The sequence below is a fragment of the Tetrao urogallus genome, assembly GCF_951394365.1.
Source record: "Tetrao urogallus genome assembly, chromosome: 2".
Taxonomy (NCBI): Eukaryota; Metazoa; Chordata; class Aves; order Galliformes; family Phasianidae; genus Tetrao; species Tetrao urogallus.
In genome coordinates, this window is record NC_136814.1 from 86,689,703 (window position 1) to 86,717,671 (window position 27,969).

A 27,969-nucleotide genomic window follows, 5' to 3' on the forward strand; every position below is an offset into this window, starting at 1 on the left:
ATGAGCAATTCCCTGTGAAGAGCACATCACATTTTTAAGGGGATTTGTGACCACAGTATGTATCATAAAGAGATTAACACTACCAATATAACTCCATTTTTTTCAGGCACTGCTGAATCAGTCACCATTAATATAACAAAACAGTGATGAGATGTAAATAATAGGAGACAGAACTTCCCACTCTGTGAGACACCAAGGTCGTCAGTAGTCTTGGAGACAATTTGCTATTTGTACAGAGGAGTGTTTGTACCGGGTGAGACTGTACCACTCTTAGGATAGCTGCAGTGCGTTCAGTCAGGAAGGCCTAACGAACCACAGCAGAAAGAAATATAACATAAGAGATGATTAATTTTTTATTTGTCTAGGAAGAATCGATGTACAACAGTGGAAGAATAGATACACAAAGCACCATACAGTATAATACTCCAGGTAAAAGGCAGTGGCTATCCCAAAGTAGTTAAAATCAGCTTCTCAATATCACATTCATTTTGTCCACGTAGAATCCTAAAGTAGCCATTTTCTCCCCAATACTTTCCCCATGAATTTGCTGCAATCTAAAGAAAAACAAAGAGGAAAAAAAAAATTTATGGTATTTTAAAATGCAAAATGTGAAGTTTAAAGGTGATATTTTTGTCTAATGAAAAAGTTTCTCAGATTCGATGAGAATAAAAATGCATTTTTTCCTTATGTCTACTTGTTTATTCCTTTTTATTTTGATCAAAATTTTAGTTCCAAAGCCAGAGTTAATTATAATGGACTACTATTGCTATTAGACTGTCTGATTTATTGAGGAAGAAACTATTAGGTAATCTAAATATCACCTGGAGGAAGTGGTAATTTAAGCAATATTGGTAAACAGTATTAGTCAAAATTCAAATTAATGTTAACCTATTCATATTAGTTTCTTAACATTAATACGTTAACATATGTTGAAGAGACACAAGATATGAAAAATTGGCTTTTAATAAATCAGGTTTCATTCAGATTGTTATTGACATTTAGTTTTTAATGAATTCAGAAGGGTTTGTGCCTGAGATGTCAGTAGAACCAACAACCACAAGCCCTGCCATCAGGTATATGAATTCCAAATTACCTTCTGCTAAGCATCAGAGTAATGGTATGAGCTGTTAATCTCAACCAAAACGATAAAATCTGACTGACTTTAAATTGATGAAAGGCTAAGTTTAATTTTTTACTGACAGCTGGAAGACATTTTACAATGCTATTTAAATTAATAGCTTGTCTTTTCAGAATATTTTCCCAAATTATATTGACACATATTGTTGAGTTTCATTCTCAGACCTCAAAAAGAAGGACATGTTTATGGAAAAAAACTGAATAAGAGTTGTAGGAGAAAACACAGATATAAGTGTAAGGAGATCAGATGAAGTAGGATTTGAAATTGAGGAAGATCACGCTGTAGTTCAAGGGTCAACAGGATAAAACCTTGGCAGAAAGGGGGTAGAATTGTGCAGGAGACTTAAAGGTGAATGGAAAACAACAACAAAAGCAGATACTAAAAGAGAGAATGAAAGAAAAGAAGGATTTTTTTTAAAATAATTTGTATTTTAGAAATGTCATCTCCTTCTTTGTAACAGAGTACTAAGGACTCACTTACCCAGAACTTCTGTTTTTGTCCGTTTTTGCCAGGTAATGATCCCCACCTGTTACAAGAGATGGTACAAGTGAGGCTTCTAATGCATTTGATCATATTTTGCAGCTTTAAACAAGCAACCAGAATAGAAAAGCTAATGATAGTTATCCTAGTACCAGGGATGAAACAGCTTGACCAAGTGACGCCTCCACCAATGAAAATGAAGGTATTTGTCCTCCTAGCCACAAGTCAAATTGCCAGCAGGGACTAGAAAAACTTCTGAGCACAAGTGTGCCTATAGTGTCTCATTGCAATGATCTAATGTTTTCACTGACAGAATCTCTCCTCTGGAGAGTTTGCCAGCTGAACTAACCCAACTGTGTAGGAGTATTTAAATTAATGTGAACACATTTCAATTCAGCTTAAGAACCACTGAAAATTTTTTGTTAAAGATCTCATCTAACACCTTTACAAATATAGCTGGTAAACTGGGACCGGCTGCTCTCAGCTCAGATTGAATTGCTGACAAACTAATTTGGTTTTCTGCACAGTGAGGGAAATGACATGTAAACCTGATATTTCTCTAACATCTTTCAGGACACGCTAAATGTTGTGGCAATATCCATGAAACCACACAAAGCCTGTCCCCTCCTCTGAGTGACAGATGTTTTGTAGTTGGAGCTGAATTGCTCAGTGCTCTGAGACGATAAACTTCATTTTGCATGGACATTTGGTAGCAGAAGGTCCAAGGCCATCGTCTGGGTGTAGTTCGATCAGTGAATGCTACATTGCATGCCTTAGGTGCATGCGTATGTTTGCACATCTACTGACTGCCTAAGGAACCCTGCTGGCTTTTCTTTAATTTTAAGGTGAATACTTGTTTAGTTGCTGTTCATAGGCCATGATGCTGGTGCCTGCTAAAGGGGACAAATAAAAAGAAAACCAAAGACATGAACATCTATTACAGTTTTTTTTTTCACAGTATAAATTAGTCATAAAATGTACAAAATTATCGCAGCAGAATCCTTGCTAGTATATGACCAAAGTCAAATAATTTGGTGCATTTATGGTGCTCCAATCATTTCGAAAGGCAATGAGCAAAAATACAACAAGAAATCCTATGATGTGGATGGGGAAATCCGGAGTTTCAAGTCATCTTTGCAAAAAACATCCACAGCAGCATCAATTCCCCTGGGTTAACAGCAATGATCTGTGTGGAACAGCTGTACTTCTACTCAAAGGGGGAAACAAAAAAGCAAAAAAGACAAATTTAAAACCCCAGCTTCCAAATCTTTCAGAGTAACAGTTGATATGAAGAGACACTGAGCAGGATAAGCTCACGGTTTTTCACTGTAGTACCATGACTGTGTCTGAAGTGAGAAACCAGGGATCTTTCCAGCCTCATTTAAGCCCAGGACCTCAATGTCCTTCTCCTTGACAGAGATTTTGCAGGAAAGATATCCTGCAGCGTGTAACTGCCTCCTCATCCAGACACATGCTCTGCCTGTTGATATTTGCTGTTTCAATTTCCTTCAAATTTCACTGGTTGTATGACCGCAGGTTAGAGGTAAAATTCCACTGTGGCAAGTCATATTACTGTTTGTTTTCCAGACACTGCCAATCATGGGCTCAATGCTACTAGAAAAAAGTACAGAAGAATTAGATTAAAATGCTCACTTTGGAAGTAAAAGCTTTGTGGCTAGCATAGAGTTGAAGTCTGGATTGCAGTTGTGATCCCAGCCATAGCTACTACTCACTCAGTGCATGAAGTCATAGAAACAATGTTGGTGATAATGACCACTTATTGTAATTGTTGTGTTTAAAAAAAGGTTTCATTACTGTTTTTTCTTTGTACTACCAGGAGAAAGTTTAGGGATTATTAACAATCTTTGCTATTTATTCGCCTAATGTGCTTTTGATACAATTAGTCATGATCATACATTTATTCATTTATATTCATTTATTCATATCAGATTGAGATTTACTTGTGGCCATTTTACTAAAAAATTACATCAGTTGCAGTTTGAAAGTCCACTATTTGCATCAGTCTTATGGATAGATGAAAATTTCCTTGTATTTTATGTTCTTGTATTCCTAATTCAGTACATTATCACTCTCATTTATCAGAGTGGCATGATGACCAGCTCTTGAGATCTCTCATCTTAAATTTCTGCCACTACATTGCTCTCTAACATGTTATTTTCTAAAAAATCCCAAATTTGTTTTTATGTTTTGATAGAAATATACTGATTCTCCGAAATGTTCTAGAAGAAAACTTAGACAATAAAATAGAAACAGGTCCTTTTTTTTCATCTTTGACAATAATGTAGCAATGAGTTTAATTTCCTGGATTTTATTCTATCTAATTGTATACAAAAAGCAATACTTGATATATGCTATCTTACAGTTTAGAAAGAAGAGCTGTTTATTCAGTAATTCATTCCCACGTTGATTCATTTAAATACTCTAAATAAAAATAAAATATATAATAGTCAAGAAAAGGGACTGTTCTCCCTTATTGGAGCAGTCTGTCTAGTTTTGACTTTCACAGACAGGAAAGACATGAACAGACTGGAGCAAAATCAGTAGCAACACCCTGAGCTGTTTGGATCTGGAGCACAAGATGTACAAGGAGAGGCTGAAAAAGCTGGCTCAGGAGAGGTTGCTTGGAGGAGATCTTTTTGTTTTCTCCAGTTTTATAAAATGGCAGCACAGAGAAGACAGACAGACTCTCCTGAGGTATGCACAGCCAATAGACAGAAGTTGACAGTCATGGTTTTCAGCAAGAGTAGTTGCAATTGGACATAAACAAAAGAAAGTATTTTACAGCATGAGTCACTAGTAGAATGAGAAGTTGTGGAATATCTGTCTTCAGATATACTCCAAAATTTTGGGACTTAGAAGCCCCAGGAGCTTGAATGAACTCTGAAACTGGTTCTTTGAGCTGAGGGATTGAAGTGAATGACCTTCAGACATCCTTTCTAGCCTAAACTACTTAATAATCTTAGCAATTGGACCTATGTTGGACTTGCTAATCCGCCATTCCATTAATTTATTTTGTATTTGGTATATAGCTCTTGTGTAACAGCTGTATAGCACAATAGGCTAATAGACTGTGATGAGGCAGGTGATTTTGTCAGTTTTTTAACAGCTGTGGTTAAAGAACAGATGATAATGTTGGTTCATTGTTTACTGCTCAAAACCAGTCTTGAAGTTAATGCACGAAACAGGAGAAGGACATAGCAGGAAAGGCAGAACAGACTGACAGGTCCACAGATGCTCATCTTTAGTGGCAGCAAACGCAGCATGGAGTTCCAGGCCTTTTTGACAAAGCCTTTCCTAAATCTTGGCATGGTTGGTTCAGGCTCATTGTATAGGCTTGCTCAGATTCACCAGTTCTCATTTCTCCCAGGCTAATGTGCTTCTCTCCATCTGAAAAGCATTGAGCTGTAATGTAAACAGCTGTTGTTTTGTGAAATACACTACATATATACTGTTCAGTGTTGCAGCATTTTGGGTCCCGTGCCAGTTTGATTTGACATCTTGCCTCTGGGAATGCATGTCAGCTCCAGCTAAGAGCATTTCTGGAGACTTTCTGGCCCATTCATATTTGTATAGCCTTTAAAGACGAAGCAATTACTTCCAGAAACACCTAAGTGAAATCTATTTCTGCTGTAGTACCTTTAGAAAAGGAGGAAATATTTTCTAACATAGATTTCTCAACTTTCTAAATGAGTCTTCCCAGCAGAAATATTTCATTTAATCTTTTAAATTTCTCCTTTTCTGTTTTCCTGCCTATATTCACGCTTTGGTAGTTTTCATAATTTCAGTCTTACTAATGAAATAAATTCATTCCGTATTGTATCCCTTGGTTCTACCTATCACACCTTATGGCAAGCAAGCACAACTTCCACTTTAAGTTTAATTTAAGTTTAGCTTCCTCATAGAAAAAGAATCCCTAAGTATCCTTTCTGCTGCAAAGTCAAGTGTCTGAGGGTGAAAGATTCATGATATAAATGAATAATAAATTCAGCTTAATTTTAGCTGCTCTTTTACCTGCTGCTGTAAGTACTGCTTCTTGAAGTATGAACAAAAAATAACAGACACATTTGTTAAAAAGAAACACAAAATATTCAGAAATCTGAAAAAAAGTCAGAGGAAATGTGAAACTTGTAAAACTCATAGCCATCCACTGGAATGAATAGAAATTGGATGGTATGTTATTTCAAAAATTCAGAAATCAATCATTTTTCAATAGAGTTTACATTCTATGTGTTGTCATAATTAGACTGAAGTCTGTGTCTTTTACTGTATCTGGTTCGTCACTGAGATGTGACTTCTTTATTTCCTATGTATTTTTAAACATACACTAATTACAAAGGTTTGTTCATCTGCCTAAATGCAGGTGTCTAGGGCCACTTGAGATGCCCTTGGATGCCTGAAACATTTTGATGGCAGATGTGACATAGGACCAACAAGAGATCTGTGTTCTTTCAGAAATGTAATCAGGCAGCAACTTCTTTCCACAGCTGCTAGCACCAAATACCCCTGAGGGTACTAACATATTCACAAGCAGGTGGAGTTGAGTTACCCTCCAGGCTCCGTTGCCTATGTTGACTATAGCACCATCTCTAAGCTGACAGTTTAGAAATCTAGCACGTCATGTCTACCATCAGAAACATAACTTCAGGTACTCGAATCTCAAGCTGAATCTGGACATATGTGCATAGTGAAGTGTGAGCAAAGCAAAGGAAAAGGAAAATATTAGGAAATATGTAATGAATAAAGTGTTGAATGGATATCAACAATCTAATAATGAGCTGTCATAATATAAATACAATTTACAATAATTTTTCATCCTTGTATGTCTTAAATATCTTTTAAAAGAATAAATTAAAAAAAAAAAAAACAACACTCAAAAACCAAACAGTAGTTATGAGAAAAAAACGCTGCCTGCAGAAATCAGATTTTACCTTGGAATTCCTCAAATCATCAAAACAGATTTATTTTTTAAATAAAGATATTCATCCACTGTTTGGAGAAGCTGACTATCAGCTATCACAGTTGTAGTACAAAATTTCAGATTAAATGAAGAGAAGAATTAAGACACTACAGATGGAAGGACATGGATCCTGTAAATCTTAAAATTAGCAGGTATAAATTGAAAAAAAAAAAAACCATTTAAAGGGAGGTAAAATTATCTTAGTAAACAACACAGCAATTGTAACATATATCAGTTTCTCACAACACAGCAAGAATCATAGATAGTACAGTTTGGTTGAAGAAAATTAAGCCAGGAATATTGTGCTAAAAAAGTTGTTAAAACAATTTAGGCTGCATTTTATGTTCCCTCATTGCTTAGAGTATGAGCTGGTTGAGAGACCAACAACACGCTGGAAAGGAAAATGACACTATCTAACTTTTATTGTGTGAGAGCTGTGCCTTGGAGTTTTAAGCATGGAAGTGAACCCCTTTGTGCTGGGCACTGTACGTGAAAAAATTCAGTACAAGAATAAATCATGTTGCTATTATCTTCTTTCTGAAAGTAATTTTTAAAGAAAGAACACAAATAGGAATCTATTCATGAGTCTGAGAGGTATCCATATTTTGACTAGAAGTCCAAATCAGTGGGAACTAACGAATGCTAGTCATTTATTTATAGAAATTATGAGACTTGTTAGAGTGGTTTGCTGATATAATTTCTCTAGTAGAGTCTATATACAGGTTGCTTTTTTCTGGCAGCTTATTCCTGAAATCCAATGGTTCTTTCAAAAGTCATTTTTCCTAAAGTAGGCTTTTGCAAACTCTATGCTCATTGTTAATGAAATCCTGACCCTCCTGAATGATCAGGTACTTCCCAGTACCTCCTCGGAAGCCTAGACCTTGGATGTTGAAGGGAAAATGATGTCACAGTGAGCAATAAATTAAACATGCAATCTGCTTTAGTTACGTTAACATTAGAAAGGAGATGTAAGAAGCTGGGATTAAATATAGGCAAGGTCATGCATGTTTTCAGTGAAGAGCTATACAGTGTGTGACTGGAGTCCTACATTAAATCTGAGAAGTCACTGCTAGGAATAAGAAAAAGAAGTAAATGATTTTTGTGTGAGGAATGGGAAAAAGAAAAAATAAAAATGCACAGAGACTAACAACCTAGATGTGTGTAGAACTCAAACTCCCTGCAGAAAGAGAAAATTCAGTATCAGATATTAGTGTTTAGATAGAACTGTGGGAGAAAGTCAAGGAAATAAAACACCAAGAAAAAAAAATATATCCTACATAATATATATATACATATATAAAGTAATGTATATACCAGAGGAATAGTTCCCTAGGGGAGATGACAGAGACTTTTAAAAGTAACTTAACAGATTTAGAGAGAAATATTACATTTTCTGGAAGATGATCAAAATAATCTAATAGCACTTTTTTTCCTCTCTTGTTCATGTGATTATTTTAGCTGACATTTACTCTAAATTAACAACATGTTAAATGTGAACAGATGTTGGACCTCATTACCCACAGAGACAAGGAATCTATTAGGCTTATTTTTAACAAAGCTTTAGATCACTGATGTCCAATCCTTCAATATTTTTTTGAAAAGCTTTCAATACAGCCCTTTACAAAATTTCCATTTTTACTGAGAACAAGAAGGGATTTCAAGGAGTCATAAAGGAGAAGGTCTGAATGTTACACAAAATTACACAGTAATGAAGTTCTATGTGACAAAACTATTCTGTAAGAAATAGGCTATTTAGTTTTTCCAAACAAAACCTTCACCATCTTCAATGAAAAGTAACCTTGAATAAAAAGAAATAATTTAACCAAATTGCATTCAGTCTTCTTCGGGAGAAAAAATATTTCAGGTTACTCAGGGGAAACCAATTCCAACTTGTCATGAAAACATAATTTATGCATTCTTTTTAGACAAAAGGATGAGCACATCTAAAAAGAAGGTCTTAAGAGTAAAGGAAAATAATACAAGTCTCTCAAGCTATGAATTCATGCAGTTGATTAGAGTAGAGGTCAATGTTTTGCATTAAGCAAAGAGTTAAACTCTTTACAGAAGACAGATGCTCTAGGAACTGGCATTCTGCATCATCTTTCTAACTTCCCACATCCAACAACGTATATCCAGAACAGACTCTTCTGACATACAGACAGTCTCTACCTCACAGTCAAAAATACACGAACAACAAAATGCTATTTTCAACCACTACTTTCATTCTTTTTCAACCGGCTTTAACTCACACTTGCAGTTCACCAGTTACACAGTTTGTAGACTCAAGTTTGGATTCACTGAAGTCAGTGGCAAAGCCTACTATTTTCTAGAATAAAGTCAAGATTTATCTCTGTTGCTGCTGTTTTGTTTTTTTTTGTTGGTTTGTTGTGTTTTTTTGTTTGTTTTCTGGTTGCTGCTTGTTTTCTTCTTTACAATGTCTCCTCTCTGTCATTATAGAATGCTTGTGCATTGAAAATCAGAACATTCAATAATTCTTTGACTAAAAGGAAGCACAGATAGAAGTCTTTAAAAACAGTATACACAGGAAACTCACATCACAGAGTCCTGAGGGAATTGGCTGACATAGTCACCAAGACACTCTTGATGATATTTGAAAAGTCATGGCAGTCAGACAAAGCCCTGATGACTGGAAAAATGGCAGTATAACATTCATTTTCAAGAAGGATAGAAAGGGTGACCTAGGAAACTACTGACCTGTTAGCCTCACTTCAGTGTCAAGCAATATCATGTAGCAGATCCTCCTGGAAGTTATGCTAAGGCATATGAAAGAGAGGGAGGAGATATGAGATAACCAGCATAGTTTCACCAAGAGTGGGTCCTGCCTGACCAAACTTGTCACTTTTTATGATGGTGTAACTGCATTAACAAACAAGGGAAGAGACACTGGTGTCATCCATCTGGATTTCAATAAGGCCTTTGACATGGTCTCTCATAAAGTCCTTCTCTTCAGATTGGGAAGATATGGATTTAATGGGTGAGATGAGGAACTGGTTGCAAGATTGTACCCAGAGAGTGATGGTCAATGGCACAACGTCTGGATGGAGATTGGTGACAAGTGGTGTTTTCCAGGAGTCAATGCACTGATACTCTTTAATATCTTCATCAGTGACATCAACAGTGGGAGTGCACCCCCAGCAAGTTTGCAGATGACACCAAGCTGTGTGGTGCAGCTGTCACACTTGAGGGACAGCATGTCACACACAGAGACCTAGACAGGCTTGAGCAATAGGCCCAGGAGAACCTCACGAGGTTCAACAGCCTGGGTTGTGGCAACTCCTCCTGTCAGTGCAAAATGAGGGATGTAAGGATGGAACACAGCCCTCCCAAAACTGCCTTGAGGGTACTGGTGGATGGTAAGATGGACATGAGCCAGCAGTGTGCTCTTGCAGCCCAGTAAGCCAACCATACCCTGAACTGGATCCAAAGAAGAGTGGCCAGAAAGCCAGGAGTTGATATTTCCACTCTACTCTGCACTGGTAAGGCCTCACCTGGAGTGCTGTTTCCAGATGTGGAGTCCTCAGCACAGGAGAGACATGGACCTGTTGGAGCACATCCAGAGTAGGGCCACACAAGTTATCCAAAGGATGGAACACCTCTCTTACGAGAGCAGGTTGAGAGAGCTGGGGCTGTTTAGCCTGGAGAAGAGAAGGTGCTGCAGAAAACTGAGTGTGGACTTGAAATATCTAAAAGGGGGCTATAGGAAGGAAGGATAAGAAGACATGTTATCAGGGTCTGTGGTGGTAGGACAAGGGGAAATGGTTTCAAATTCAAAGAGGGTAGATTTAGACTGGACATAAGAAGTAAGTATTTTACAATAGAAGTGATAAGGCCTGGGAACAGGTTGTCCAGAGAGGTGGTGGAAGCACAGACATTGGACACATTCAAGGTCAGGCTGGATGAAGCTCTGAGCAACCTGATGTAGCTGTAGATGCCCCTGGTCATTGCAGAAGAGTTGGACTAGATGACCTTTAAAGGTCCCTTCTAGCTCAAACATTTCTATGATTCTATGAAACACTGTACATATTCTGTTTGTAAGGTTGTAGACTTTACTCATATTTTGTTTTGTTGCTTTTTCCTTTTTTTCTTCCTTTTTTTCCCCAGATATTTTCATTTCTAATAGCTTCTGCATTCACAAAGATCTTCAGGTCAAATGGGGCAACTAGAAAACCTTTTATAACCTCCAGTGCAATATAAATCCTGTGATTTCTGAAGTTATATATGTAAATAAATATCTCTGGCCCTTTCTATCCCTGAAAAAATTATTCGTGATCAAACATGACTTCATGTAGTCCAAATTCATCACATCCAATTTATGGGAAATGTGGTATTTAGATTAGGAAAAAAGACTCTGCAATCAAGACAGAGGTAAAACTTTTGAAGATATATCCTACCCAAATGCTGAACCCAGACAATGTTAATAAAATAGACTAATTTTTCTCCTTAATCCTAAGTCTTCAATCTAGGCTTTGCTATTTTAGTGTCATCATTTTGATCAAAAAGTAACCTATGAAATTTCTTTAACAAAAAAGACTGCCTTCCCATAGACTAGACCTACAGAGCAGAAGGATACAAAGGTTACTCAGTCCCTCTAATCTATTTTAATACAAAAGCTTTTATTTCATAAGATTCTCACAGTACCTCCTTCTACAGATAAAAAGACAGTGGGCCACAAATACATGCAGTCTGAAACTTTTCATCTAACTCTCCTCCTTGGCCTTGGTCATATAACTGCCATGATACAGTTATATGCAGCAGGCACAATAAAAAGATTCACTGACTAGCGTTCTCTGCCAGAAAAAGTTTTTCAGAAAAGGATTACTGGAACTCAAAACTATGATTTTACACAGACTTCTTAGAACAAGAGCTAAGTGAAATTATCGGTATGTCAGTGGTTAAATTATTCTAAAAATACTACATTAACTAATAGTATGGGAGAAAAACTCATGGATTTAACTGCATAAATCTCCAAATAAAGTTTATCTTTTCCTGATGATCTTGTAATGTATTTTTCTTTGCTGTAAAATATTTTTGAGTATTATTTATTTTTAAAACTATAATGTATTATGTCAATTGTCTGAAATGAAAAGAAAGAAATGAAATGAAAGAAGAAGAAAGGAAATGAACTTATTTCCTATGAAAGAAAGAGGGAACTCATCCCAAGGTTTCTTTAGCTGAAAAGAAAATGTGGCTATTGATGGCCTAAAAAGATCTTCTTTGTTGTCATTGATAATCTGAGATGGAGTGACGACAAGTGATAAAGAAAATTGAGAGAAAAAATATATCTGCAAGGTCAAAAACAAAGGTGTCACTAACAGTAGTCGCTGGCATCTCTTTTAAGCCTCTGGACTTTGCACTGTGAGTCATTTAAATGTATATTAAAGTGCTGTTACACTGCCTGAATGTCTCCTCAACACTAAAACACATGTTTTTGCTTCACGTGTCAATTTTAGAGTGACTGTGCTAAAAAACAATGAATTCAACTCATGCTTTTTCAGGACGTTCATGTTTCAATTTCATTTATTCTCCTGCAATATTGAATTTAAATCTTCCAGTAGATAAAAATAGAAGGGACATCTCTCAGTATCCTCTTAATAAAGTTCTTTTCCATTCTAAGCATCTTCTAAATATCTGAAAACCTGTACTGGTCATGAATCAGTACCTAAGGCTTTAAATAAAACTATACTTGTTCCATACAAGCTTTAAGGTGACAGTATATCTGATTGCAGGCAAAGACTTGGGCTTTTTGAAACCCTTCTGAATTCTTCATTCTCAACGGAGAAGCAGATACAATTCTTTGAATGGAAATACACATCAGATATTGTAGCCTATCACGAATGTTGAACTGATAAAGATGAATAAGGATGAGAGACAATCTGTCTGAACAGGTTGGAAACATTAGTGATGGATATTTACTTGGTTATACCTGACTTTGAAGAAAGATATATTTGACTGAGGCAGAGCTGCTTAAGCCAACATTCTTCCTCCAAAGTAAATAGATTTTGCCATCCTTACACCATATCCAAATCTGCTTCACTGTTTTCTTTTTCTATAAACACCCCATTTCTCTTCTTTTTCTCAGTGAGATTTAGAAAGCCAAAGGTGTAAAAGAATAAGAATAAGAATAAGAATAAGAATAAGAATAAGAATAAGAATAAGAATAATAAGGAGTAAGAAGTGCACCAGTTTTATAAAGAATATGCTATAGACTGGACTTTGGCAACTCAACTCTAACACAAAAGTATAGATCTGGGAGGCAAATCTGCTACCAAATTCATTTTGATGTGAATTAAGTCTGTTTTTATTAAGATATCTTGAGGTAAGTGTTCAGTTCCATATGTCTTTAGTCACTGATCCTAGTAATTTCAATCATTATTCTATTTAAAATGTGAGTGCAGAAAAAAAATGTGAAAATTGCCAAATTCTGAACAATTTGTCTTCATTAGCTCTTTGTAGTTCTGTTGTGCCTTTTCAGGTAGTTTTCATTCTGGTTTGATTTTGAGTTGAAATTTAATGCGTATATACACATAAATCCATATACCTGTGTGTGTACATAGACACGAACAAGCATATGACATTTTGAGGATATTATCTTACCATAAATATTATGGACCATTGGTCAGTGAGTTTGTTGCACAAGCTGGCGTTACTTTATGATGTTTTTATAGTGGGATTCATCTAGTCTACCTTAGACATTTTAATGTTAGCTCTGCAAGTCTGACATTATCCTCAGGGGTTCCTTTACAAGTAACTAACAGAAGTTAAAAAAAAAAACAATAGCAATTAAACGCACTTAAGGACAGACAGAAAGAGCAGCACAACAGCAATGGATAATAAAGGAAACCACGACTGCCTAGCAGAGATGTAACTTCTAAATTCTACTCATCAAAACTTAAACGTTATGAATTCCAGTCTCTGTTACTCATTTTTTCTACTTACCTCACTGACTGCAGACAAGACACAGAAACTTGAGACATCATACTTTGTCTGTCAGCATGTCAGTCTTGACTTCAGTCCATTGGAAACTTATTTCACTGTCCACAGAGACCATCTTTACACTCAAACCATCTGCAACCTGCAACACCCTCTGCCTGGCTGCTCCATATTTTTCTTTCTTGTTTCCTCACAGTTCTTTTCCCATGCTCTCCTTGAGCCTGAGGTCATACACTACATACTGGAGATAGATTTTTTTTAGACTTAGAGCTGATTTTATGAAGTAGAAACCTCAAAATGATAGAAAATAGTTAGCAGCTTCAACTTGCATAGTGACAGAATTCAATCAGTGTATTCAGTTAGACATTTATATGAGCCTATCTGTTTGTGTTAAAAATGGTTTCGCTAAAATTTATATCTATTTTATAACACTCTGTAGCTTTATACATAATTGCAAGCATGAGGAGCTTATGGCCCTTTCAAAAGTGTTTTTGAGAGATTGCATATATCAGTTCATTGTGGTCATCCATTACTATAACTGCCTTTTACAAACATTAACTCATTTTTAGGAGTTATAAATTTAAAAATCAGATCACAATGAATATCAGCCCGCATAAAACTGCATATTTTTATCCTACTGCATCAAGTCTCTGCCCCTTTTTCTCTCAAAAAAATTCTGTGATGCAAAATGAAAATAATCATCACAATTTTTAATTCCAGTTCAGCATTCATGAGATTCTCATGAATCATTCTTTTTTTTTTCTATGGAAAAGATTTTGCATTATCTTTTGCTCAAAACCAACAACAAAACAATGTGCACACAAAACAAACAAACAAGAACAGAATAAGCTGTTGTAGATCGCAGAGAGCTTGTGTCTGGGCTATGCATTTTACATTCAAATTAGTTCAAAGAGTTGATATGAATGATATGAAAAAGTGACAGCTTCATTCTGAAAGTGTTTGAATCTTTACAAAGCAGTGTTTTAGACCTCATAGTGCTAAGTCACATTTAATCACTGGATTCATCATTGCTAGTAAAATGGTGCCCAGAGAGGTGGTAAATGGGGCTCTGAGTGATCTGATCGAGCTGCAGATGTCCTTGTTTATTACAGGGGAGTTAGAATCATAGAATAATAGAATCACCAAGGTTGGAAAATACCACTAAGAACATCCAGTCCAACCATCTACCTACCACCTACCACCAGTATTTCTTGCAAAACCATGTCCCACAGTATAACATCTAAAAGTTTCTTGAACAACTCCAGGGTCAGTGACTCCACCACCCTGGGCAGCCCATTCCAGTATCTGACCACACTCTTGGAGAAAAAGTATTTTCTAATGCTCATCCTGAACCTCCCCTGGTGCAACTTGAGGCCATTCCGGCTACTCCTTGTATTGGTTATATGGGAGAAGAGGCTGACCCCCACCTCACTGCAACCTCTGTTCATATATTTGTAGAGAGCAATAAAGTCTCCCTGAGTCTCCTCTTATCCAGACTAAACAATCCCAGCTCTCTCAGATGCTCCTCATAAGGCTTGTGCTCCAGACCTCTCTTCAGTTGGACCAGATGACCTTCAAATGTCCTTTCCAACTTAAATGATTCTCTGATTCCCTGATAAGTTTAAGTACACCTGGTCTTGGGCTCAAACAATCTTCAACTTGTCAAAATTGGATCCAATTTTACAATTAAACAACTCTGCAAATATTTCACGTGGCATAGTCCCAGCAGTCAGAACACATACATTAGATGGTGAAAAAAAAGGGACATTCGTTACAGTTTTGGATCCATTAGATCAGTTCAGCAATCTTCAACAAAAATTAGAAAGTAAATGTATTTCCCACATATTAAACTCCTAATCAGTCTGATGTTTCTTTGCCTTCTTTTTCTTCTTTTTCATTCACTTTTTTCTCATGTCCTTTGGCATAAAAAAACACTTTCTTCCTACTCAGTGTTTTGCACAGACTGGTCCATACAATCCTCTGAGGCTACTGCAGGTCTAAGATGTCCTATTTTTTGCTTATAAATGGCTCCTTGACTGTTTCTTTTTCTGCGACCATCCTAATGGTTATCATTTAAATCAGCAGCTACTTCAGCACATTAATAGTCCTTGTCCCTTGCTCCTCAGCTATCATGTTGTTCCCCTGTGCAATTCTGGTCTAATCACTTTCCCCTGTGATGAGATTCACTAGGTTAGACAACATATTTTTATTTGAGGGAATAGTTATTACCACCCTACACTTGTGCCAAACACAGGAATCCCAACATCTGCACTTACAGCCCCATAGAGGTTCATCCCTGAAGTTCCAATTTTCCTGTTTATCAATTTCTCTTCCAGATATACCTTAAATACAATACATATATATATACCAAACATACAGGATTTCCTTCATAAATCTATTTTCCTAATGCAGACTGTTTTCCAAAGTCCCTGCCAGTTTCTCTCTTTCATATCTTTGCAATGCTCTCTTCAGGAGCTTTTCCTCTGTTAGTCTTTGAGTCAGGACTTTTTGCAACTCTATAGGCTCGAGGCTGATCCTGCTTAAGTCTGCTGCTTCTGTCTAGCACTAGCAGACACACTCTTGTAATTCCTTGTCAGCAGTTTCCACAACCATTATAATTTCCATACCCTTTGCAAGGGTATCTATATCACAGATACAATAGGCAATTTATTTCACTACACTTTCTTCTTGAAGAATCATGTCGGAGATACTCTCAGCAATCTTTCTCCAACAAGACTGAATCATTATTTGTTTGATATTCTACATCACCTACAAAATATTTGTTTGAGACTTATCTTCAGCCATTTGTCTAACTATTCCTTCAGCGATTTATTAAGTGCAACCTTGCATATTCCCTCCATGTTAGAGTAAAAAGCACTCTGATGCATTCCGTAACTCAAGTGCATGCACTGTTAGACACTTGTCACCTGTTGGCACTGTTCAGCATTTGAGGGGAAATCAACTGATGTATTATTCATATTCTTCTGCAACAGTTTCAGACTGGGTGTGTTCTTCTTATGCACCCCAGATAAAACCAGCAGCACACCTGCAGCAGCTGATTTCTGTTTGGGGTGTGGAGAGCTCAGACTGCTGTGTAAATACAACTGTGCTGGCTAGTTAGGAGGCCACCAGCAACGTTTACATTTCAGCTTGGATTCTGCTTGGTGACTTGTTCATTTCAGTTCAGGCCACAGCTTCTATCTTTGAAGTCTTAGAACATATGTCAGAGTGGATTAAAAGGCTGTGGGACTACAGCTCATTCCAACGACTTCTAAAATTCTCAGATATACAAAAATGAAACAAACAGAATCTTTCACTGGGAGGTAACAGCGCTACATCTCTGACAACAAAACCATAAGATTCTAAACTGAGCAGTAATATTTCCTTGCTTTCATGATTAGCATGGAAAAAAGGGTAAAAGAATACTCACCCAAGGAGTTTCACTGAGTGAGTTTTCCATTTGGACCCCTCTTTGTAGGAGTGTCTATAGATTCCTTCTTTGTAAAGGAAAAAATCCTCATAGACTTTCATAATAGCTAAAAAAAAAAAAAAAAAAAAAAAGAAAAGAAAATGGTAGGAAAAATCAGCACAGTCAGCAAATATTGCTTGTACTCTAGATTGCTCCTTTAATTTTAGCTGTCAGGTTTTGTGTCATACTGCATGAGTGTTCTTTGTAATTACAATAAATTCACTAATTACTCAGAAGTTGCCTCCTTTGAGTAAACCAAGGGAAATATTCCAACACACCTCTCAAAAGTCTCCTGCCAAATTAGTTGGCTTTCCCTGTCCTGGAAACTCCCTATGACAGATCTATTTCAATTAAAAAAAAAAAAAAAAAAAAAAAAGAAGAAGAAATATCTCCTCTTATGGGCTTATGCAGGTTTTCTAAGTTCTGTACAAATCCAGTCCAATAAGACAAATCTCTTCAGGGTTCATGCATAAAATCCTCAGTTCTGAGAAGCATATGCATAGTCCAGAGAAGTATTTAACTGCCAATGTATATGCATGTATGTAACATCCTATGAAATATGGCAGTGACAAACATTTGCAATTTTTTTTTTTTTTTTAATTTAAACAGAGTTCATTGGGTAGACTGGAATCTCCTTATGGAAAAATAGATTTTCTATGCCTTTGTTCATTATGACTTTCAAATGAAAGTATTGTAAAACTGTGGATCAAAATACAGTTTGTTAATAACAATGTAAGGCCAACAAGCTGACGAACTGTAAATTTAGTGCAAGAGAATGAATATTACTATCTGCACTTTACATCTTTTCAGAGGATTATCACTTGCTTCAATTTTAAGGAAAACATTTTGAGGTTTTTTTCCAATTCATTCTGCTATGTTAGTTCCATTTGTTTTGTTACTTGCTGGGCTACAAGATCTAGAGAAAATATTTTCCAGCTTACATTACATAAATAGAAGTGTGAATACAGGCTTAATTTCAGTCTGCGTTTAGCTTATGATTTTAGCACACTTATATTTGCCTAGAACAGCTCCCCTTTGAAGAAAGGTTGAGCGTACTGGGTCTGTTCAGCCTTGAGAAAACAAAACTGAGAGAGCATCTGATTAATGTTTATAAGTATCTTAAGTGTGGGAGTCAAATGGATGTGGCCAACTTCTTTTCAGCAGTCTGTGGGGACAGGACCAGGGGAACGTCCATAAACTGGAGTATAGGAAGTTCCTATAGGAAACCCATAGGGAGCCTGCTTTGCAGGGGCTTAGACTCCGTGGTCTCTTGAGGTCCCTTCCAGCCCCTACAATTCTGTAATTATGTGAAATTGCCACACTGCCTGGAACGTGAGAATTAATGAAACTCAGTTTCTTAAAGTCTTGTGCCTCAGGAATCCTATAACGTACATGTCTCAATGACAATTTTAGTGTGGTTGGACTATTAAAACATATGTGCCTTGTATAGATCTGCACTATCCATTGAGTAAGGCAAGCTCATGATGCATTTTTTTATTCATCTGGCATGTTTTCAGATTAATTTCCACTACGTGAATATTGTCAAAAAATTGAAGGAAATTGTCTTTATGACCTCTTGGTCTCTATCAAATTGGCTTGAAACAGAAAGCATTCTCAAATTTTAGGAGACAGTAAGATGGGAGGAAAAAAACCAGCTCAAAACATGGTCATTTATATAGGTTTCCTTTACCCAGGAAACCCAGCTGAAAATATGCATTGTTAATAATGTCTGTCATGTCCCAAATTTATGCAGATAGAAACACACAGAGAATAAGCAACCATGATGGTAAGTGGCAAGAAATGGGAAGAGTTTTATCAGTTAAATAAGAAAAATAAATTTAACGAATAATGCCAGAGCTTCTGCCAGAGCTGTCTGCAGAATGAGAGCTCACAGTTATTGATAGCAACAGTCCAAGTGGAAAATAGCATAAACTTTGCCCTTGTCTTCTAGCTGCAAGGTCAGGACTCAACAAAATTTCCCTGCAAAGGTTTACCCCTTCCTATCGCAGGTTCTCCAGTGTATAAATCTGGGAATTCCTGTGATTATCCCTGTATCAGTAATATCAAGGTCCATTTGTTCAATTTCAGTGAACAATTTATTCTGTATCAGCACCTCTAAATCAAAAGTATGTTCTTGGCTCTTTGAAGAACTATCATATCTATCATACTGAAATGAAATACAACATTTGAAATATATTTGCAAAGTAACTTCAACCTATATGAGAAAATTTCAGCTGGTTGTGTATTACATGGACATACGTGGAATATGTATATATTCTGTATATGTAGATCTGTATATAATTGTATATATATTTGCATATATGCATATATATTTATTCATACCTAGTTAAAAAGCCTGCATATTAATCAGGAGCTGTGTTCATTAAGTGTAGAGTAGATAGAAAGGTGATAATTCAAAGTCAAGCACTGAGATATTTTTATTTTTGCAGAGACCTTGTCCTGATATGGACTGTGACTTGGAAGGGATCTCACTTTTCCAGCCAGCTGTGTGCCATCCCACTTCAAAGCAACCATGCTTCAAAATGAAAGAATTAATGATTAATGAATTGGAAGAGGCAGTAATTTTTGTGCCTCACTGTAGCTTATGCATAAACTACCTTAGTCATGCTGAGCTGTCAGATCCTTGCATGAACACAGCAGATTCATTCTACTATGGATTCATCCTACTATGGATTCCACTGAATACAATTCTTAAATTAGAATCCATGTATCTTAAACATATAAAGATACAAAACCCAAAAATGTAGTAGCTATCAGAGAAAAAAAAGTGTAGCACAGTACATTAATGCAGGTTAGTGCTTTGTCCAAATTTGTGGCAGTATATGTAATGTTCCTTTATTTCCAAGATCATGATAAGTAAAATTACAAATTTCTTGTATTGCCAATGTGTTTTTAGCTTTGATTTTGGCTGAGAGCAGCCAACATTACAGAAGAGATTCTTATCCTATGTCAGCACTGTATAGGAGTATGTCATAAAATCCATTAAATAAAAATTATGCACAGTATTTGATTGTCTACTGGAAAATTTTCAAAGCATTAGTAAAACTACACAACGTTTATTTCAAAGTTAATTTTAAAAGAAACTAGAATTCCATCATCTGCACTTCAAACTGCTAATTGTTCTGCTCACCACATAAAACAGTGATGTTTGCCAGAGAGAAGCTGTCATTCAAACTTGAAAGCTGTATAGGAGAAAGTTTTTAACTATATTACTACACCCACTTTTTTCAGAATTGTTAAGAATATATGTATCCTTCACCTTCATAATATTGAATGTGCACAAAGAAAACAAAATTATTAATCGTTAAACAAGATGATTTTCATCATCTTGGAAGGTTTTTGAAAATTATCCAGCTATTAAATATTACTCATTACATTAGATAAGATTGGTCATAAGTACTTTGTAAGATCTTGAGGAATGACAAGTGAAGGAAAATGGAAAATCATTTTCAGTAGCTGAAGATCACTTTCAGGATGTTCTGAAAAAAAAATGCATGATATCGTTTTAAAGTTAGAATCATATCCTGATTGCATTTGTATTATGGGAAGATAGAATAAGAACAGTGACAAACTATTAGATCGTAACAGATACTCATTTAAGGATCTCATATAACACGAAGGAAGAATGGACAGGAATCACACTCAGTTGTAGAAGCTCTCAGGTACATGCTCTTTTAAGATCTAGATTTTATTTTTCACATACAATATTACCTTGAGACTGAAAACACACTGACATTCCAAAAATGATATGAATCATTGTGTGATTAAAACTTAACAAACATCTGAATCTAGATAATTTTATGTGGAAGATTTAGTACAGATAGATTAAAATAGCAAACTATGTGTATATAGCAGGGGAAGGCAGTATTAGAGAGCAGTCTGAAATTCTGTTTTCGGGATTTGAACTGTTTCCTTATCTCAAAATAAGTAGAAACACTGTGTTCACTTCTAGACAAAATTCAATGTGGGAAAGAATGTTTCCCTTGAGCAAACAAAGTTGGGCAGAAGAAGACTAACAGTACTGATTTTGTCAAAGTTGAGCTTCAAATTGCAGCTGCTCATATAGAAATTTAAGAAGTAATTTCAACATCACAGTACACTGAAATGAATTATATCCAATCCTGTATTTTTCAGTAATGAAATGGAGGCCATGATAATTCATTATATAACTCAAGTCAATTGAAATAAGAAAGTCTCCTGGTTTTGCATTGGTTGTCCATCCAGATCAGATGGATATCCAGCACAACGCCCTTTCCCCATCCCCAGATGCTGTCAGCACCATCTGCAGCTGCAACCAGTCAGGCTAAACAACTCTTTTCCATTCCCCCACATCCTGCTGAAGTATCTTTATTTCCCTAGAAGATCTGAGCCCTTGCACACCAGAAGTTACATCAATGCTGGATACCCTGGGTGAATTACTGCACATACATCTCTTTTATTCACCATGGAAAGCAATTTATGATTTCTAATATTTAGCTACAAGATCGTTGTACATTAATTACTTCAATAACAGTATTAACGTATTTCAAACTTACCATACCTTGCACAGGTCCTTTGGCCATGATTTCTTCCATTATATCAGTTTCCTGAGAGAAAGGAAGAGCAGCAGCAGAGAAGGCAAGGGAAGAAAATACATTATGTTAAATAACATAAATTCAATACCATACCAACATAAAAACATACCGATTTATTACCATATGCATATATTGTATATATATATATGTATAACAGGTTATATATAACATATGTGACAGGTTACCCAGAGAAGTTGTGAATGCCTCCTCCCTGGAAGCATTCAAGGCCAGGCTGGATGGGGCTCTGAGCAACCTGGTCTACAGGGAGGTGCTCCTGCCTATAGCAGGGAGGTTTTAACTAGGTGGTCTCAAAGATCCCTTCCAACCCAAACCATTCTATGTTGTATGTATATGGCATAAAATATACCACTTGTATTTCTGCTAAAGCATATTTGGTTTACCAAATGAGAAAAACTATCAAGAATATGATTAAGAAGAAATAATTTATGGCATTTATGACTGCATAATTTCATTTCTATCTTTAATTTCTAAAGAACCACAGCAGCATAACTTTGAAGAGATAAACTGAGAAACTACAAAGAATATAATATCTCAAGTGCAATTAAAAAAAAACTCTCCTTAAAAGTGTTCAAGCAAAGTGCAAATATTTCCATCTACCAAATTATTTTCAAGCCCCAAAGGACAAAATGAAAATGACAGGATGTGTGCACAGCATGAACTTACTTTTGAGGAGACCCTGTAGTGAGAGCCGCAGCGATATAACCGATTGGAATCTTCTAAAGCATTGGGACAGGGCCCATTTGTATGATTTTTTCCATGTTCACTGGACACATAACAGTGATTTTCACTTGGTGAATCCAGATGATGCTTCCAAAATGATGGATAGCAGGCATAGGATACGACCCTGATCAATTAAAAATAGATGTAATAAGATTTTTTTAACTTTTATTCCAAGTTCATAATTATTTTACCACTGTAAGTTTATGGAGGCATTCATTCTTCAAACATATGAACATTTGATAAACCACAAAGTCTACATTCATCAAAAATGGCTTGTGAAATGTGCATCTTTGCATCAAAAACTTTTAAGTGAAATTATTTTCTAGCTTTATCTATATTTTCTGAAGGAATGCTGCTGAAAAGCTACAGGCCTCTTTATTTCTTTCAGCTAAAATGTGTCTGACCTCATATTTTTCTCACATATAATGTGAAAATTTGCTCACTTTTCTTTGTAAACTTTACTGACAGAAGGATTCTCTGTAACTTTTTTTAAAGGTCTGGGTAAAAATAATTGGTTTGCTGACAAACGAGTGAATTTGATGGTTCTTCCAAAGAGAGGCACGATGCTTAGCAATTAATACTAGCAGCTTATTTCACACTAACAAAAGCCTTCTGGAAGAAATGCACTTCCTTAAAAGATAAACAAGTGGGAAGTACAAGTGAGAGCACAGAACTGAGTTAATGAGCGCTCCAGCTGCAGAGACATACTAGGAAAGGCATTTAGACATGGCCTGGTGACTGGGTTGATTATCTTGATTCATGGGAAAAATAAAAATCTCTGTAGTGATGCTGGCAGGAGGGACTTTTCTGTAACAAAATACGTAACAGAGAAAGGGTAAAACTCAACAGGCTTCAGTGGTGGAATTTATAATTGTACTGTTTTGCAATAACTTTCAGGAACTTATGCTTACAAAGAAGATGAGAATACGGTTAAGGAATTGCTTTGTCTGTAGGATTGGTTTTCCCATCACGTGAGAAATTTCATCTTGGCAGGTTCAAACTCAGGCTGAACTCAGAAAGTATACTTTGATATAAAGTTAGGAAGCAGAGAAGGACAGGGCATTGCCTAGAAGAGAATGTGTACCAAAAGAATAAACAGAGGTAGACTTAAAGGCTGGTGAATATGTGTCATCTAATATTCAGAAAAGGTTGGTGACAATCCTAGGGGGAGTAGGCCACAGGGCTTCTTCTGTAGGACCCTCGTTGTTGACAGCAGGATCCTTCCTGCTAAATGTCACTAAAATGACAGACATGCCGTAATAGTGTTACATGTCTGGTCTATGCAGATCCTGAAGACCATCCTCACTATTTCTTAGAAACATTTCTCAAAAGCTTTTCCAAATGCAGAGGATTTGCAGTCACAAATACAGTAAGTAAATTTTTTGCACCGCCATTAGAAATCTGCATCAATGGTTTTGCTTTCAGGGTTTCAGAGTATATTTACAGAAATTAAGACTCCTTTTGAACGATTTAAATGAAATTATATATTCTACCAAGATTGTGTTTTGAAAATACTAAGACCAGTCATCGCTGGGCAGCTTTTATTGTAATAAAGATTTCAAAATAATTAAAATTAGTAGATTGCAAGAATCGTGGAGGAAATATTCAATAGAAAATACATGAAATTAATTGATTGTTCATAAGTAATCAAAGATAAATCTTTGAATTGCAAAGAGAGCTTCTTCTGGATGATTCTTCTCTAGCCTAAGGCTTCATAGACTCAAAGGAATTTAGCACTGATTCTGTCAGAGGAGTGATTGCAGAGGTGCTGCAGTAAATCACCTGAGATTTAAACTCATGCTAATTTTGGATGTAAAAGTCTCCAAAGTGCTAAATCAAAGTAGCTTTGAAGAACAGGTTAAGAGCCATCCTTACATCCAAGTATAGAGAAGGATAATAAAAAAAAGAAGTCTTTTCAAAAAATGGTAAGGAGAGGTTTTAATTCTTTACCTTGGCAATACATCAAAACCCTAATTACAATGAACTGCTTCCTCATACAGTAAGCTTCTTTATTTTAAATTGCTTTTTCTGAATTGTTCAAGCATTTTGACTGTTTGGCTAACTGAACATCCTTTTTCCTTCAATAAATTGAAGCAAGCAAGCTTAAAATGCCCTTGCTATCAATTTGAAATATTCAAGTAAAGGCACACAGAATCTTCCACTAATTATTTTATAATTTTCATACTCTAGGTCTTTCTAGTTTTCCATATTACAATGCTAGATGTTTCTAAAACAATACACACATTTCTGTGATGATATCATGAACACATATCAGAAGGCCTCTTCTAAAGACTGAATTCAGAGAGCACAATAACACTATCTGGCAGAGCAAATTCTCAGCCACAAAGCAGTACTTTTTAAACAGAATCATCACTACTAGCTGTGCATTTTCAACAGCGATGAACAAGAGCCCACATTCCATGCTTGTAAAGATCTGCACCAGTGGAAGTGACGCACTGTTATTGGCACCACTGCTGAAACACACCATCCACCTTCTCGCTGTGCTCACATCCACTGTTTAATCTCCATAAACATTCAGCAAACATCAGTGAACATCAGTGGGAGCAACTTTTTCTGCATGGAGGAATTTGATGACACATCATTGCTTCATACACACTTCCATTTTGGATAGCATTGTGTCAGACTGCCCCTTTCCTGCTATCTGTTGCACAGCAACAAAATGGAACAGAATACTGGTGAGCAGTTCAACCTTTACTGCAGTATTACCAGCATCTGCCTCTGACACTGTGGACAACACAATAAAATGGGAGGCATTAAATTCAGAGCAGCCCTCATATTTTAGTAGGTCACCGGATATACTCAACTTGCTGAATCTGAAAAAGGACAAACTATATTCACACAGATTGAAGGATAATTAGATTTGCTTGTGTTTACTTATCCATCAGGATTTTTACAAGATTAGTACATGTGTGCTTCAACTACTCTTGGTATTTTCCCTTTAAGCTTTTGATGGTAGAACAATTGACCACGAGGAAAAAGTCTTTTTTCTTAGCAAATTTCTTGCTCCCAAAGTAGACCAACATGCCCAGAAACTGCAAGAAGCAGTAACTCTGTCTACATGAAAAGTAAATGTCCATCTAAGTATAATTAGGCTGATATCATTTAGATCTTCAATTTACTCACAGTGTGAGTAAATCTTTTCAATCCTTTCCAAAATATCTGAAGACAGTCTGTATTCCCAGCTTTCAATTCAGTAATGATAGGCATTTAAGCCACATGTATATGGGCTGTTATTGCTTGTTACACAATTGATCACCCTTCATTTCTATGGCTGTGTAGAAATAACAGCTTGTTTTGTGTTCACGTGCATATATTTATATAAATTGTAATTTCCAGCACCACATTCAAAAAAAGATATTTTCAAACCAAACTGATTCCTCACAATTTGTGACTTGCTTTTGAGATTTTTAAAATTAAGAATAATTGGAATTAGAATAAAGATATATTCTTTAATTAATGGAGAAAGACAGAGAGAAAAGGAGAGTTAAACAGCCATTTGGCTACTCATCTAGCAGTTTTCACTGTTAACTGTGTGCTCAGTTTTTATGAAAGTTCTCCTTATCAAGCTTTATGGAAATCTTCCACTGACTTCACTGGGATAGTTTAGACTAGCACTCTTTTTTCATGAAAATCTATCAAAAATTGGAGATAAGCACACTTCAGAAATCAGAAAACCAGGAACTCTAATACATCATTGAACATCTGCTGTGAAAATTTACAGCTCCACATAGAAAATCAATGTGCTTTCTACCTATTGCAGGCTATGGAGATAATAAAAAAAAAAAAATTGATTGCCATATACAGGCTCATAAAATAAAAGTTACCTGAAAGTGTGAGGAAGCAAGCACCCTTTCTCAGGACTTATTCAAAAGACACTTCAGACTTTTACCCCATACATTTCCAATTTTTCATAGTGAAAATAAAGTATTGTGAGCATTAGAAAGAAAAATGACTTAGTGATCCACATTAGTGAACCATTACTTTTGCTTAAGCTTTTAGATGAATGTGTTATCCTTTGCTCTTGGGGCTAGAAAGACCTTTGCTCAGACTCTGTATAGCCATTCTTGTGTTCCTCCATTATCTGTCCTCACTCTTTGGCTTTTATTTTAAGGTGGAATTCTGATGGATCTTTTGAACTTGAAGAACACAAATCAGGATTTAGAACTGTTTATAAAAATGGGAAGTAGAAATATTTTCAAGTTTGGTACTTTAATAGTGAATCAATAATGGGGGATAAATACAGGTGGCAGGCAAACATCTGTAAGAGTGCAGTGATGCTGTATGTGTAGGAGGTGGCTCAGGAGCAACACAAATGATGTGTGATGGACTGAGAAGATGGCTGTGGACTGTAGAGATGTGTCAGATGTCTGGAGAACTTGCCCTCCAAACTGGTTACTCAGACAGTCAGCTGAAAAGTCTCTGGTGAATACATTGAGATGTCAAGAAAAGGAGTAACAGTGAACATCCTTTGAAATCTGAAGTATAGATATAGCTGAGTAAATAAAGTGCTTCATACATTTTCAGCACAACTTCTTTTTTTTATTAGTTAGAAGGAACTAACTGTTGTATGCCTAAACTGCCTCTGGAGAATGCTGTGTCAGTAACCACACTTCTTTAGGTTAAAAAATAAATAGCTTCTTGCTATATGAAGAAATTCATTATTATGGGGTCATGGTGGATATATCCATACTGAGCTAATAGACAGGGAGAACAGAAACCCAGAAAATCTATCCTATTTCTGCATTCCTTAGGCTATTTTCTTTAAAAACAACTATCTTCAACAGCTGTGGAGATAATACTGATCAAAATGAATCTTATTTACATTGGAAAATCTTGTGCTCCTATCCTTAGCATGGTAGATAAACAACTCTAGCAAGAGTTATATTTACTCTGTTAAGAGTTATATTTACTCTGTTAAGAGCATGAGCTACAGATTAGAAGGACCGTATTCAATTTCTTAGAATGTAAAGCCATAACTAATTTCTTTACTTCATCTTCACTTAAATGAGATGGTGAGGCTTTTACCAAGGTGAAGTCCCTTGGTTCCTGTTGTATTCACTTAGCTGGAGGGTCTTCCACTCAAAAAATGTCAAAACTAGTTCAATGTTTAAGCCCTGGAATCCTCATCTGATCTGATAAAAAATAGATCACCTTTCTGGTACACTTGAGGACAAGCAGAATTATTGCTTTATATGCTCAATGTCTGTTTGAACGACAGTGCTTTGGTCTTCACCTGCATCCCCTGGCTACCATGACAACTATGACGTATGATGCAGCACATCTGACATTCTCCTGATCTGTTCATGGATTGTTTGCTTTTTCATAAGCTAAAATTAAAAGTTGACAGACAGCAGACCTGAGATCTCTCTGCCAATGAATACGAGGTTTGTGAAAGAAAGATTAAGGGATGGGAGTGCATGAAAGTGAGGGGAAGCAGATTATTGTATGGAGCAGAAAGCCCAAAAATAAGTTTTACATTGTGAGAAACAGCTGAAGTATAGAGTATATAAAATCAAGTTATTGCAAATCCTCCTAGAAGCTGTTTCCAGGCACATAAAGGTCAAGGACTTGATTGGAAACAGCACAGATTCACCAG

General features: G+C 36.2%; 1 protein-coding gene across 1 annotated transcript in view; it reads right to left on the reverse strand.

Moving 5' to 3' along the window:
- Positions 1-443: 443 nt before the first annotated feature.
- Positions 444-27,969, reverse strand: part of TINAG (tubulointerstitial nephritis antigen) — a gene marked incomplete at both ends in the record, with an annotated part of 44,452 nt that continues 16,926 nt past the window's right edge. Inside the window, 5 exons of the mRNA XM_079550762.1 lie at positions 444-554; positions 1,619-1,664; positions 16,978-17,083; positions 21,578-21,623; positions 22,296-22,476. Of these exons, the coding sequence (XP_079406888.1) occupies positions 444-554; positions 1,619-1,664; positions 16,978-17,083; positions 21,578-21,623; positions 22,296-22,476 (490 nt within the window). The remainder of the gene's footprint in view (positions 555-1,618; positions 1,665-16,977; positions 17,084-21,577; positions 21,624-22,295; positions 22,477-27,969) is intronic.